This window comes from Lepidochelys kempii, chromosome 7 (genome assembly GCF_965140285.1).
Source record: "Lepidochelys kempii isolate rLepKem1 chromosome 7, rLepKem1.hap1, whole genome shotgun sequence".
Taxonomy (NCBI): domain Eukaryota; kingdom Metazoa; phylum Chordata; order Testudines; family Cheloniidae; genus Lepidochelys; species Lepidochelys kempii.
Genome location: NC_136386.1, coordinates 57,279,282 through 57,292,586, shown reverse-complemented (window position 1 = coordinate 57,292,586; position 13,305 = coordinate 57,279,282). Strand labels below are relative to the sequence as shown.

The 13,305-nt window shown below is 44.3% G+C and overlaps 1 protein-coding gene across 5 annotated transcripts in view; it reads left to right on the top strand.

Annotated features, from left to right (window-relative positions):
- The window catches only part of MARCHF8 (membrane associated ring-CH-type finger 8), a 171,251-nt gene that overhangs the window by 132,778 nt on the left and 25,168 nt on the right, over positions 1-13,305 (top strand). For all 5 annotated transcript variants that reach the window (XM_073353004.2, XM_073353001.2, XM_073353003.2 and 2 more), the window contains one exon: positions 2,370-2,420. In XM_073353004.2, the coding sequence (XP_073209105.1) occupies positions 2,370-2,420 (51 nt within the window). The remainder of the gene's footprint in view (positions 1-2,369; positions 2,421-13,305) is intronic.

Here is a 13,305-nt window from a genome sequence, read left to right as displayed (position 1 = left end):
GTAGTCACGTTTCCTTTTGATGTGGTGATGAGATTTGATACCCAGCCACATAATGCAGTGCTTCCTTGCAGTAGCACAATCCAAGGTTAACTTCTCAAATGCCCCTGGTGTCTGTCCTCTCTCATTGGCTGCTTGTTCCTCTTCCTGTTCCAGAGTTTCCAGGAATACTAAATTTGCATGTAATAAAAATACTTCTCCAACTGTAAAGCCAAATTCAACCAGCACATGCAACTCCCATTGAAGTCAATGATGATTTAGGCCCAGTTATTCCAGGGCTGAATTTGGCCCCTGCTGATTTTAAATTTGACCATCAGTTGCCTTCTACAAGATCTCAGTGGCTCACTGATTGGCACTTCATTGTAAGAATGTTTATTGCCATGCAAAAGAAATAGCTCCTCCTTCCTGGTGTTCTAACTGCTACATGGAGTAACATGCAGATCTTGGGGAGCTGAATTCTGTGTTCTGTATATGCAAGTGCTATGGTAACCAAGCAGTTGCCTCTTCCTGCTCACTGCTTCCCTCAACTCCTCCCCTGCCAAACAGGCATGTCTCATTGACTGTGGAGAGCATGGAAAAGGAGTCAGTTGCTGTCTCCCTGGCACATTGTCCCAGCTGGATGGAAGGAGGGAAGAAACAGCTGCTGGTATTTAAAAGCAGCTCAGCCCTTGCTGATGAAATCTTGTTGCCTGCTCCTCCTTCCCATCTCCCAGCACCGAGCTTTTGACCAGCACTAGGCTTGTACTCATGGAACAAGCCTCCTGGAGCATGATGGTGTTAAAGTGTGGGGTTAATGCAGGCCTGTAATCCACACCTGCTGAGGGACTAACCTGACCTTACACTGGCTTGATGTGTAATTAGTCATTAATTGTCATCTTGTAGCCAATCACAACTGGCATCCTCCATAACATGCATGTAGATTTCATGTCTCAGCTGATCTGTGAGTAGCTAAAATTGACCTGATTTATGTATTTCTATATTTAGGTTTACCTTTTCTCTTGGGTACAGTATTTAATGTCCCAGCCACCTGAATGGCCAGCAGCAGTGCTGTCTGGTGTCCTGTTTCCTGTCAAAGTCCCTTTTGTAGAATATAAATGTATCTCTTTGGGAGTGAAAAGCCACATAGGGAAAGTGAAACAGTTTGGTCCCTAAGGTGTCAAACAGAAGGGCACGCTTTTGGCAACTTTTGCACCAGACCAGTGGTTGTGGAAAAGGCTGATAAATGTGCCATATATTTGAGGGATAGTCTCAAACCAAAACACCAGATCTGACCACCCCCAAAGCTTGAGGAAGTTGGATCCTGATTTGCATCTTAACTTTGTGGATTGGCTTCATGTCTATTATTTTTCTAAAAGAAAAATTTCCCTGTTGGATTCCATCCAGAACAAGCAAGCAACTTCCTTGCCAGATAAGCAGCTGTCGCAGTTTCTCGGCATTGAAACGGACATGCCCGATCACACTCACGACTAAATCACATAACATTTAGAAAGTGGAATGAATGCGTGGAACCCAGAGGTGTGCAGATACTATGGTGATGAGCACAATATAAATACCTAATGGTCAGATTGGCAGGTGAGGGAGGTAAAGAAGCTGCATAATGTATTCCCTAGTGGATACAACTGTATGGATACTTGTGGAAACAAATACAGCACCTGATTAATTTCAGTTACATGACTGAAGGGAATCAGCAGATCTTCTGTAACTCCAGCTGTCATGGTGTTTCCAGCTCCGTGTAGCTCAAAAGCTTGTCTCTCTCTGCAACGGAAGTTGCTCCAATAAAAAATATTACCTCATCCCCCTCGTCTCTCTAATATCCTGAGACCGGCATAGCTACAACAACACTGCATACATATAGTGTTTCCAGTGTGGTAATTCTCAGTGTTCCTGGAGAAAAGGCAGTTCTGTGGTATTTTGTATTATGAAATGACATGGACGTGATTTATTCAGCAGTGTTTTTTGTGACATAACTGGGAGCCTTTTCCTGAGTAAGGACTGTAGGATTTCTCCTGTCATGGTTATAATTCCTTAGCGGATAAGGGGGGTGGGGTTCCTTTCCAAAATAACTGCAGTACAGAAAAATGACTTTGCAATGTCTCAGAACATGAGGGCACTATCTTAATATTCCCCAGTTCATGCAAGTCTTGTCTAGTTGAGTTCTGTGTGGTAATATAGCCATTATAGAGATGAAAGGGCCCAATCATACTCCCACAGGAGTTGGTGGCATAACTCAAATTGACTCCAATAGGAGCAAAATCCAATAAATATCTTCTGCTCTGGTATTTAATCTGTTTATTTTACTGTTAATATCTGGTTTAACACCTCCATCCAACAGCTCTCTGTCACTCTAATGATCCTTTTCTGTTCTCTTTCAGAATGAGAAGGCTTTGGGACATTCCATGAGCCGTTCCAGTAACATCTCAAAGGTACAGTATGCAATGGATTATAGTCTTTGGTAAATTTTGAATTTGTGTGGTTTTCTTTGTTCAAACATGTAGGATATACATTCTGTAGTAATCAATAGAAAGTGCATTTATTATAATGGAGGAAGGCACTCTGTTTAAAAATTAGAATTGTGGATAGTCTGTTCCTATGACATACCCAGGGTACAGTCTAGACTAGTGAGCAGCCGGGTCACCCCTGCCCTTAACCTGGGGTGCCCTTTACACTGCTTTGCTGCTATTGCCTCCACTCCTGGACTGCTCACAAACAGCCTCCAGCATGTAAGTCACTCCCAGCTGTTGCTGTTTGCACTTGCAGCCTGCCAGTTACACCCAAGATTTACCAGCCTGAATTATACTACAGGGTGACTCCCGCATACTCCCAGTCCCAGATTTTCTCCAGAAATGTACATCTTGTACTGCCCAGCTCTCTCCTGGACAATACAAGCTCATATAAAGTCCATCATTTTATTAATAGAAATGATATGCACAAATTTTATTGCCTCAACTGAAGTTTCCCAAACACTTCAATTCAAACATGCTGGATTAGATGAAACAATAAAACAAGTTTATTAACTACAAAGAGAGAGATTTTAAGTGAATACAAGTAATGCGGTATAAAAGTTAGAAATGGTTACAAGAAAAATAGAGATAAAACACAACTAGTGCCTGATTTAACAAAAAGAACAGGAGTACTTGTGGCACCTTAGAGACTAACAAATTTATTTGAGCATAAGCTTTTGTAGCCCACGAAAGCTTATGCTCAAATACATTTGTTAGTCTCTAAGGTGCCACAAGTACTCCTGTTCTTTTTGCGGATACAGACTAACACGGCTGCTACTCTGAAACCTGATTTAACAAACTACGTTAAATTCAAAGCCATGTTTTTCTCACCACATGTTCTCAACAATCTTACTGGCTGCACTTCTTAGGCCAGAACCCCTTCTTCTGTCTAATGCTGCTTCCTTTGTTCCTTCTGGTGCAGTGAAATGGACAGAGAGAGAGGAGGAGGAGGTGGGGGGCCATTGGGGTGTCTGCCCCTTCTTTTTATAGTCCAGTCCTCCATTTGAGAAGCATCTCCAGCTGGGAGCATGGCGCCGGGTAGACTGTGTGGACAGGAACCCCTGCTGTTTCTTTGCTAAAATGTAGATTTTCTGCCCAGGCCTCTCTTCCTGCCAATGAATAGCCACTTAGCAGGTAGTGGCCCATTGACCTTGTTTACACCTGGCTGAGGTGTCAGCTTGCCCTTTGTCTCAGAGGAACTGGTTTGGCCACTCCACAGACTTGGAATGTGTTTTAGTGACATCATACAGTGGAATCTTATAAGTTTACATACAATGTTGCTACACATATTTTACTAGAACACTAATGCCCTGCAAATTATGAGTTTTCAAATGATACCTCACAAAGCATTCCTCATACAAAGGTTACCACAATAGCATGCAAGGGCTGACTACAGGGTTACACCTGTCACAGTTCCTAATAATGGAATAGTGTTTAAAAAACTCATGCATGAAATACTTCTGAAAGTATTTTCATTTCTTTTTAGCCTTTTCAGAATCTGGGATCTCAGCTCAAAGGGCTGGATTGCGGGTAAAGCCACAGACGGCATTAGGGGAGTGCAGAGGGGCCATGCTGACTCAGCCAGAATTTCTCCTGGGATGGACAGGCTCCAGTCCTTCCCCCACTGGAGTAGCTGATACCCCTGGTAGTGATAGGTTGGATGGAGGAGTCCTGCCATTCAAGCAGTACTAGGACCATGTCTGTGATTGGCCCTTACACAAGTGGAGTTGGGGGGCAGTTCCTTGCAATGTTTTCTTCCTCCTGTTCTACTGCTCAGGGGCAGTCTCAGTGGAGACCTTTGATATATCTGATGTGACTGAGTCAGGAGGCTCGGGTAGGTGGCCATTTAATATTTGAATGCTCTGCCCTCTGCAGATGACGCAGGAGAGATGATCCCTTCCCCACAGAGTTTACAGTCTAAGGACTAGATTGTCACTTTGCAGTCTGCCCTGAATAAGGTATGAAATGTAACTGCACCACCCGAGGAACAGACCAAGGCGGGAGCAATGACTGAGAGGCTTTACCAGTAGCAGGTTGCAGTCCCCTCCCAACATGCTGGCTCAGCTCTGCTGGTCAATGAACTGAGGCTGTGGGATTGGAGTCAAGGCTCTCTGCTCGGTCCGTGGTCCTGCCCACCCACTCCCTGGCCAGAGGAAGAAGTAGCCCCACAAAGGCGGCAAGCTCCATAGCCCTCACGAGGGTTGGGTGAATGACACGTGCCCCCATGCTCCCCAGTGTCAGGGTGTTGTCAGTTGGCTTGTATGCGTGTGTTCTTTCTGTGTACTGTCCCAGCTCTGCACACATAGCTGGTTCAGCAAACCTCAATAGTGCTACCCAGTGCTGTAAAGTGTGGGAGGCTGGAATGTTGTTGTCACGATAGTGCTGTTGAGGCTACACAGTGCTTCTGTCCTTGGAGCGTAAATGTTATTAGTAGACAGTGCAACAGATAGTTTAGCAGACCTCAACGTTACTCCTAAAGGAAGACTACAGGCACGCTTCAGTGGTGACGGCAATTGGCCAAGTTTGTTGTCAACGAAGCACGGTACTTGCTCCCTGGATCAGCGTCTACAGTTACGCTAACACATGTATGCTCGTTACAGTGGACTCAGCTCAGTCAGCAGCAGGACTTTCTACTGCCCCTAGGCTGGACAAAGGCTTAAGGTGAAGTATCCCGACATTTATAGGCTGATACAAACAACTGAAATATACAGCTACACACCACCTTATGTATTTTATGACATCTCTTTGTTACCTCCCTTTGTTCCTGATACATTGAACAAAACATCCCTATTAATCAGTCTGTCAAACCATCTTGCACTAGATTGGGGTGTATCTGTACTAACCTTGAAATGTACAGTAGAACCTCCATTTCGAACACCTCGGGAATGGAGGTTGTTCGTATATCTGAAGAGAACGTTATGGTTGTTCTTTCAAAAGTTTTCAGCTAAACATTGACTTAATAGAGCTTTGAAGCTACTATGTAGAAGAAAAATGCTTCTTTTAACCATCTTAATTTAAATGAAGCAAGCACAGAAAAAGTTTCCTTACCTTGTCAAATCTTTTTTATTAAACTTTCCCCTTATTTTTCTGAAGTAGTTTACATTTAACACAGTACTGTACTGTATTTGCTTTTTTTTCTGCTGCTGCCTGATTGCTTACTGCCGGTCCCAAATGAGGAGTGTGGTTGGCTGGTCAGTTCATAAGTCTGGTGTTCGTAACTCTGAGATTTTAGCTGTAGCTCACGAAAGCTTATGCTCAAATAAATTTGTTAGTCTCTAAGGTGCCACAAGTACTCCTTTTCTTTTTGCGAATACAGACTAACACGGCTGCTACTCTGACACCTACTGTATTTATGTAACTATCTAATACCTAATACACTAACAACAACTCTACCAAATTCATAAACTTATAAACATCTACTTTGATACTTGGTCTAACTTTAATTCATGGCCTCTGATTCAGGCCTCAGATCTTGTACCCAGTGCTCCAGGCTCTCTCTGCCACATTCCCATGCTTTTTATCTTTTTATGGGGAGGATGTTTACCCATCATCCTGGTAAAACATAACGCATGGATTGAATATGACCCAGTAGTCGCAAACACTGTTTCCTGGCTGTTTTGCTTTACCCATCCATACATTCGTGCCCCACATGTCTAATGGTCTGCATGTTCCCTTGTATGACCTGTGGACAGTTTTCTTTTTCCAAATGTTCTTAGTCCCACATCATGGGCCTGGGAGTATTAGGTTTGGCACTTGGTTTGAGGGATGTAGTTTTCAATTAATTTTTAAAAACTGGGATAAGCACTATTACAATATACTCTACAGTTTTATGTACATCAGGAGTAAAACAGGAATTTGGAATAGTGAAATCACAATTGAGGCCTTCATATATACATTTTTTTTAAATTAGTTATTACACAGTACTCTACATCCATGTTATAGGTTGCCCTTACTGCTGGTTGTCACCTCTAAGAGACAATATTTCCCCTTTCGCAAGCACAGAGTCTGAGTTTAGCAAAAACTTTTAATAAAAGGAGGGAAGTAACCCAGCATTAACTTGGGAAGACACCGCAAACAGGGTTCATAAACATAAACCATGAGCAAAAGACCCACCCCCAAGTAAGTTGGGTGGTGTCCTTTCCCCTCAGGTTCTTAAGTCCAGCAACCAAAAGTCCCTTTAATGTGCCCGTCCCTTCTCTGCACCCCACTCACAGTTGCTGTCCTTGGTCAGTGCAGACTCAGAGTTCAGAGGTGCATCTGCAGAGTTCACCTCCCACCCTCGGTGGAGGGATAAGAAGGCACCTCACTCACTCCTCTGCCCGGGCACTCACTTGCCGCGTATCTCTGCCAACTGCCCTATTGCCACATTTCTCTGCAGGGCTCTGCTCTGGCCCTCTCCGCCACCTGCCGTGCTGGCTGATCGCCGCACTGCTCTGCGGGGCTCCGCTCCTCTCCATCGGCCGCCTTGCCACACCTCTCCACTGGCAGCCGATTGTCGAGATGGCTTCAGGCCCCACCACTTAACATAGCTCTCAGTGATTTCAGCTGTTAGCTGGGGAGACTTACTGCTGGTGCACACCCGGCAGTCTCTTGCATCAGAGAGACTGTCCCAAAGCAGGTCTAATACTCAGACCTAAGTATCAGTGATTTCAGCTCTGTGATGTGTAACAAGACTCTCAATTGAGCCTAAATTAACTCTTTTATTACACAGTGGGGAATGGAAGGGTCAAATGGTGCCTAAGACCCTTAAGCAGGGCCCACACCACCAGGTACAAGTACCTGTCCCTACCCTCTCTCAACTCACTGGGCATTGGAACCCATGCCCCCTGCCTAGCAAGTGCTGTTTAGTTGAGCGGGAAATGCCTAGTACAGTTCTGCTGCCCTTGATTCTCATCAACAAGGATAACAATCCTTTATTACTCCTGCCCCAATAACAAAGAGACTGGGGATCCAACACCAGCCAAAAGTGATCATTTGGGCAAGCAATCCCATCATGCTGAGCACCTAGGCAGGGTGCATGTGCCCATGCAAACGAGATCAGCTTCTTAAATCCTCTTCCACAGCTCATCACTAGATGTCATGTCTAGAGCTCATTCAGACTCTGCTTACATCAGTAATAAAGATTTAAAACCACAGGCACATGAGCTTATTTTGCTCAATAAAATATCTTTGCCACTTGTGGATAGATTTCAGTCCATTGCCAAAGGCCTACACAATACCCTCTGCACAATTTAAGCCCTGTGTTAAGAGTTCTAATAATAGTGGTAAAGCAGTATGAAAGTCTTCACATTGGGGCAAAGTTCTCCCTAGACGTGTTTGTGAGCAAGAGGCTGATTTTGAAGGTCTTTATATATTGCTGAATTCAGAGCAATCAATGCATACTGTACAAGTGCTTGAGACTTAAGTCTCAAAACTGCTCCTGTTGCAGAATACAGAAATGAGTTTTGCCATGGAATTCAGTGGAAGCTGAATCAGTACAGAGGTGCACGAACATCTGCCAGCACCTAAGGATATGCCTTTGTTTTGAACTGGGAGTGTGATTTCCCAGCTCGAGGATGCATACTCACTCTAACTCTATTAGAGCAAATGCTCTAAAAATATAGTGTAGTCACTGTGACACAAACTGCAGGAAGGGCTAGTTAGGGTATCAAATGTGTACGTACTTGGGGTGGCTAGCCTGTCCTTCCACTCAGGCTGCCATGTTTACACTCTATTCGAGTGCGCTAGCTCAATTGGAGGTAGCATGAGTCTGTCTCCTTGATCTGGGAATCACACCCCCAGCTCAGAGTGTCGACATGCCCAGATAGAGGGACAAACAGATATGGGGTAACTTGGAAAAGCTGCCAGTTGTGGTTGTGCATGCAGAGCTGGACCCAAGTTGCAAAATTGAATTCCAGGTGTAAATGTCCCCAAAGCTTAGGAGTGATCTGGTCTGTTGTTTTGGTTTGCTCATAATAGAGAGAGGCGCCAGCTGCAAAGTTGAGATCTGGGTCCAAAATTCCCCACAGTTCAGGGGTGTTTGGATTCAGGATTTTGGTTTCAGCCCTCTTCTATTCACAGGAGCAGGTATTTTTTCCCAATGATAGAACAATGGGTGCTGTGTACTGTCAGGATTGCTAAATAGGTAGTTCATACCACAGCACTTATCATTTCCACAAACTTGTAATTTCAGGTATTCAGTTTGTTTCATTGTTTGTTATATTATTTAACTATTAAACCTAAATTCATTTAATGGCTGATGCCTGCACTAGACACATACCTAACGGAAATGAAACCAAACATTGTTTTTCTTTTTTTACTTACACATCAGTGCTCAGTTCCTGGACCTGGTTTTCTTTGAATTCCAAGCAAAGTAAAGGTTTTCTTGGGGTCTCCGTGGTGACTGTGTTTGTTCCAGGAATTGTGGGTGGGTGTGAATATATGAGATGGTAATATATAGTTGCATGGCTTTTGTGGTTTTGAATTGGACATTATTTGTCCTTAGCAATCTTAACAGTTGAATAGAGCTTTCTGTATGTTTTGGTATTTTCAGCATCTAAACTTGAACTTTTGACGTTCTCAAACTCTCTTGGACTTCACTGGAAGTTTAGGGTGCCTTAGTAATGCCATATCAGTCCCTAAAGGCTACAGGGATCAGTGGGATCCTAAATCCTGTTGTCATTTTCACAAAGAGAGCTGTGTTATGAGCACCACTCATTAGCAAATGGACAATTCAGAAAGCGGAAGATTGCAACTTTTATGAGAGAGATTTGCTATAATAAAAAAAAATTTCTTTTGTAAAATTGTGAAGCGTATAGAATTTTACTTAAGTCAGAAGAAAAGCTTATTTGGCAATTTTGAGAGCGCGAGAAGTTGCTTTCCACGTTAATAGCCTTGATTCTATAGGCCTGACTCCAAGTTTAATGTCTGGCCTTGCAAAGGGCACTGTATTAGGCCTTAGGCATGTACTTAGGAGCCATTGTTTCTTAGTGGCTAGAGCACAGGACTGGGATGCAGGAGACAAGGTTCTGTTTCCACTTCTGCCATTGGTCTTCTGGGTGACCTTGGACAAATCATTACCCTGCCTTGTGCCTCAGATTCCCCATCTGTAAAATGGGGATAATGATACTGACCTCCCTTTTAAAGGACATTGAGATCTATGGATGAAAGAGCACTATACATTTAGAACCAGATTTATCAGTTTTACACCAGTGTAACTACGTGAGTAGAATTACTGACGTAACAGAGTAGTAAATCAGGCCCTTCGTATGCTTATAGGTCATTTCATGCATGTGACATTTAATTTATGGCTAGTGGAAACTTATTAGTCATAAACTGTTAATGTTTTAATATGCTTTTCTATGTGCGGTAGTCAAATAATATACAGCTGATTTAAGAGCTTATCCTCATTGGCTGTAGATTTCTAAATTATTATCATTAATCCTGAAGTCCCTCTGTACAGTACCAGTCACTCATGGTGTAATGCAGAGGTCCCCAATGTGTGGGGTGTGCCCCCCTAGGGGGGGCTGAGGAATGTTGGGGGAGGTGGCTGGAGCCCAGGCCAGCTCCCCCGAAGAGGGTGGGGAGAGAGTACCACCCTGCTCCACTCCTGACCCCCCCGGCTGTACCCCCTGTCTGCGTCCCCAACTCCCAGAGCCGCGGCCCTGCTCCCGGCCCTGGCTCTAAGGGTCGGGGGGTGAGGAGGGGCACAGACAGGGGTAACGGGGAGTGTAAGGTAAAAAGTTTGGGGACCACTGGTGTAATAGATCAGAACTTGATTCTGTATTGCTTCTAAGCAGTTCCATTCTAGTCCATGCCTTGGCTGATACACCCAGATGTATTTGATGTCTTGTGGATTTAAGTGAAAACGCTAAAGATAAAGAATGTTATTAGGCTTGGAAGGATTACATTTTTATCAGTAAATGTCAGTAAACATCAATTTCACCATACACACACAAACCAATATAAAAAATATTTCAATCAATGATCATCAAAATGTAGAAGATAGACAAAGCAAGAAAGCTGCTGCCTGAGACCTTCTCAAACTTTGATTTAAGGATATTTGTTTTGTGTCCTTTGACATGTGATGTTGATTATTTGTGTTTTAACAGTTATAAAACTTTAAGTTTTTGAATCTCAACGATTACTGTCACTCAATAATTGTCTGATGCCCCTCATTGTCTGACATCCCCCATAATTCCCCGCCACTGTGAAAATTTAAATAATAAAAGGAGAAAAAAATGCTTAGAAATAAACATCTGTATTTGTAAAAGTTATTTAAAAAAAAATCAAATTTGTCAAGCCTAAATATTATGCAGGGATACGATGGAAAGTGATAACTGCACAAACAATGCACGGTATGATTCTGTAAAAACTCTGATCCTACTGAGTAAACTTACTCATGTGTGTGCTTGTTGTGGGATTGACTGCTGGTTGTGTAAGAGTAACTGGGTTACAGAATTGCTGCCTTAGTAATATGAAAGCAGTGGATGTTGCATCACATTTGCAAGGACTGGGGATGGTCTAGTGGTTAGAGTGGGGGACTGGGAGCGAAGAGACCTAATTTAAGTCCTAGTTCTGCTGCTGATTTGCTGTGATATCTTGGGTAAATCTTGTAACTTCTCTGTGCCTCAGTTTCCCCATCTGTAAAATGGCTGTGATCATGCCTACTTCCAAGAGCTGATTTTTAACAGTGAAGGTAATTAATGATTGAAATTTATCAGGGGTTGTGGTGGATTCTTCATCACTGACAATTTTTAAATCAAGATTGGAAGTTTTTCTAAAATATATGCTCAAGTTCAAACAAGAATTAATTCAGGGAAATCCTATGGCCTGTGTTACACCGGAGACCAGACTAGAAGATCAGGGCAGGCCCTTCTGGCCTTTGGATCTATTAATGTATATTGAAACAGCTCTATAATAGTGTGCAGTAAAGGCCTTGTCTTGCTGCCATTGGATTCAATGGCTCATTGACATCATTCATGCAGGATCAGGCCCTTAATGAGTGTGTAACCGTAGCTTACTTTTGGTGTTATTAAAATAGGTAAAACCATCCGCCTGTTTACACAAAGGACTAGATGGTGCCTAGGCATCCCTTCATAGGAAAACGATACAAACTTGGTCCTCGCATTCCTGGTATGCAAGGGCTAGTGTAGTCTGACTTAGGGAGAGGATAGAGATTCCACAAAGGCAATGGAGGCAGCTGAGACAAGAGACATGGCTCTACCATCCCTCCACATCAGCCGCCCATATTGACCCCAATACAAGGTCATACACTGAGCGTATAAGTGTCCTGAGCTGGACATCATCTTTGCATTAAACCTAGAGTAATTGATCTTTGCATGCCTTGCATCATCCATGCATGATCTGTGCACTTGTTCTGGTACTGGCAGCGGCATTTGGATAGCACAAATTGGAGCACTTGGGGCAACCCCTTATGAAAGAAAATAGCAGTGGTCTTTCAGGCCTCCACTATGCTGGTGCCCCCAGAAGCACTGTTCTTGCCTCCAGCACAGTCCCTCTGGGCTTGGCTTCAGGTGTATGTCCCCTTCTCAGACCTCCAACCCTAAGGCAGAGAATGGAGTCAAGCCTCAGTCTTGTCCTACATGGTGAAAAATTTGGGGTGGGTGTGTGTGTGTTATGTTGGGGGGTGACGTAAGCAATTTCCTTGTCAATCTGGAAAAAAATGTTAAACTCGGAACTCTTAGAGAATGCTTAACCTGTATGAAAAGTCTGTTCAGATGTTTGATTCTTTAAAATACAGCTTTTAAATTTTATAGTAACCCAACTAACGCTGCAGATTAAACCTATTTATTCAAATTATGAAATGCTTTGCTGCCTTTATTGACCCTTGTGTAGCACTCTGAGTTTGCAGACACTGTGCTGCATTAGAGCAGCCATGTAACTGAAATAGCAAACATTGCATTTGATCAGTTATGCACTGGGTCACCACAAATGTTGAAATGTATGTGAACAGAAACAATGCGCACGTCTCCTGCAGTGGCTCACAGTTCTAACTGTTCTCTTGAGGCCCAGATCTGGCTGCCTGCTACTTATGCTTGGTATTATCCTTAAGCCTTGATTCAAAACCATTCACCATTTCAGGGGTGCGTGCTGCAGTATAATAAACTTGCTACCTTATTGTGCGTCCTCCTCCCATGCCCACCTCTCCTGTGTTGAGCTGGAGGGAAAGGAGTGGGTTGTTTTCAGGAGGCCAAAGTCCCAGATCAGCATCTAGCCAGCAGAGGGTGCTGAGCACTGGGCTAGGGAACCCTGCCAGGAGCAGCAGAAGGAGAGCAAGGGACAAGGTGTGGGAGGAGCCTCATGTGGAAATGCTTGGGTTTGTGTAGCCATTTGCCCACTAGGGGGCGAGGCTTTTGTCCAGGCCCCTCTCTGCTTTCTCTGTACAGTATTTAGAGCAGTGGTCATCAACTGGTAGATTGTAATCTCCGGCCGCTAAAAGTCCAGTGGTGCAGAAGGGCTAAGGCAGGCTCCCTGCCTGCCCTGACCCCACCCTGCTCCCAAAAGTGGCCAGCATGCCCTGGGGAATGGGGAAGGGAAGGCATCTCCACGCGCTACTCCTGCCTGCAAGCACTGCCCCCGCAGCTCCCATTGGCCAGGAATGGGGAACTGCGGCCAATGGGAGCTGCGTGGGTGGTGCCTGCGAGGAGGGCAGCATGCGGAGCCACGTTTCTCGGCCCCAGGAGCCACAGGGGTGTGCCCGCCACTTCCAGGAGCGGCATGGGGCTGGGGCAAGAAGGAAGCCTTAGTCTCTCTGCACCGCTTCCCGGGAACCGCCCAAGGTAAGCGCTGCTTGGCGGGAGCCCGC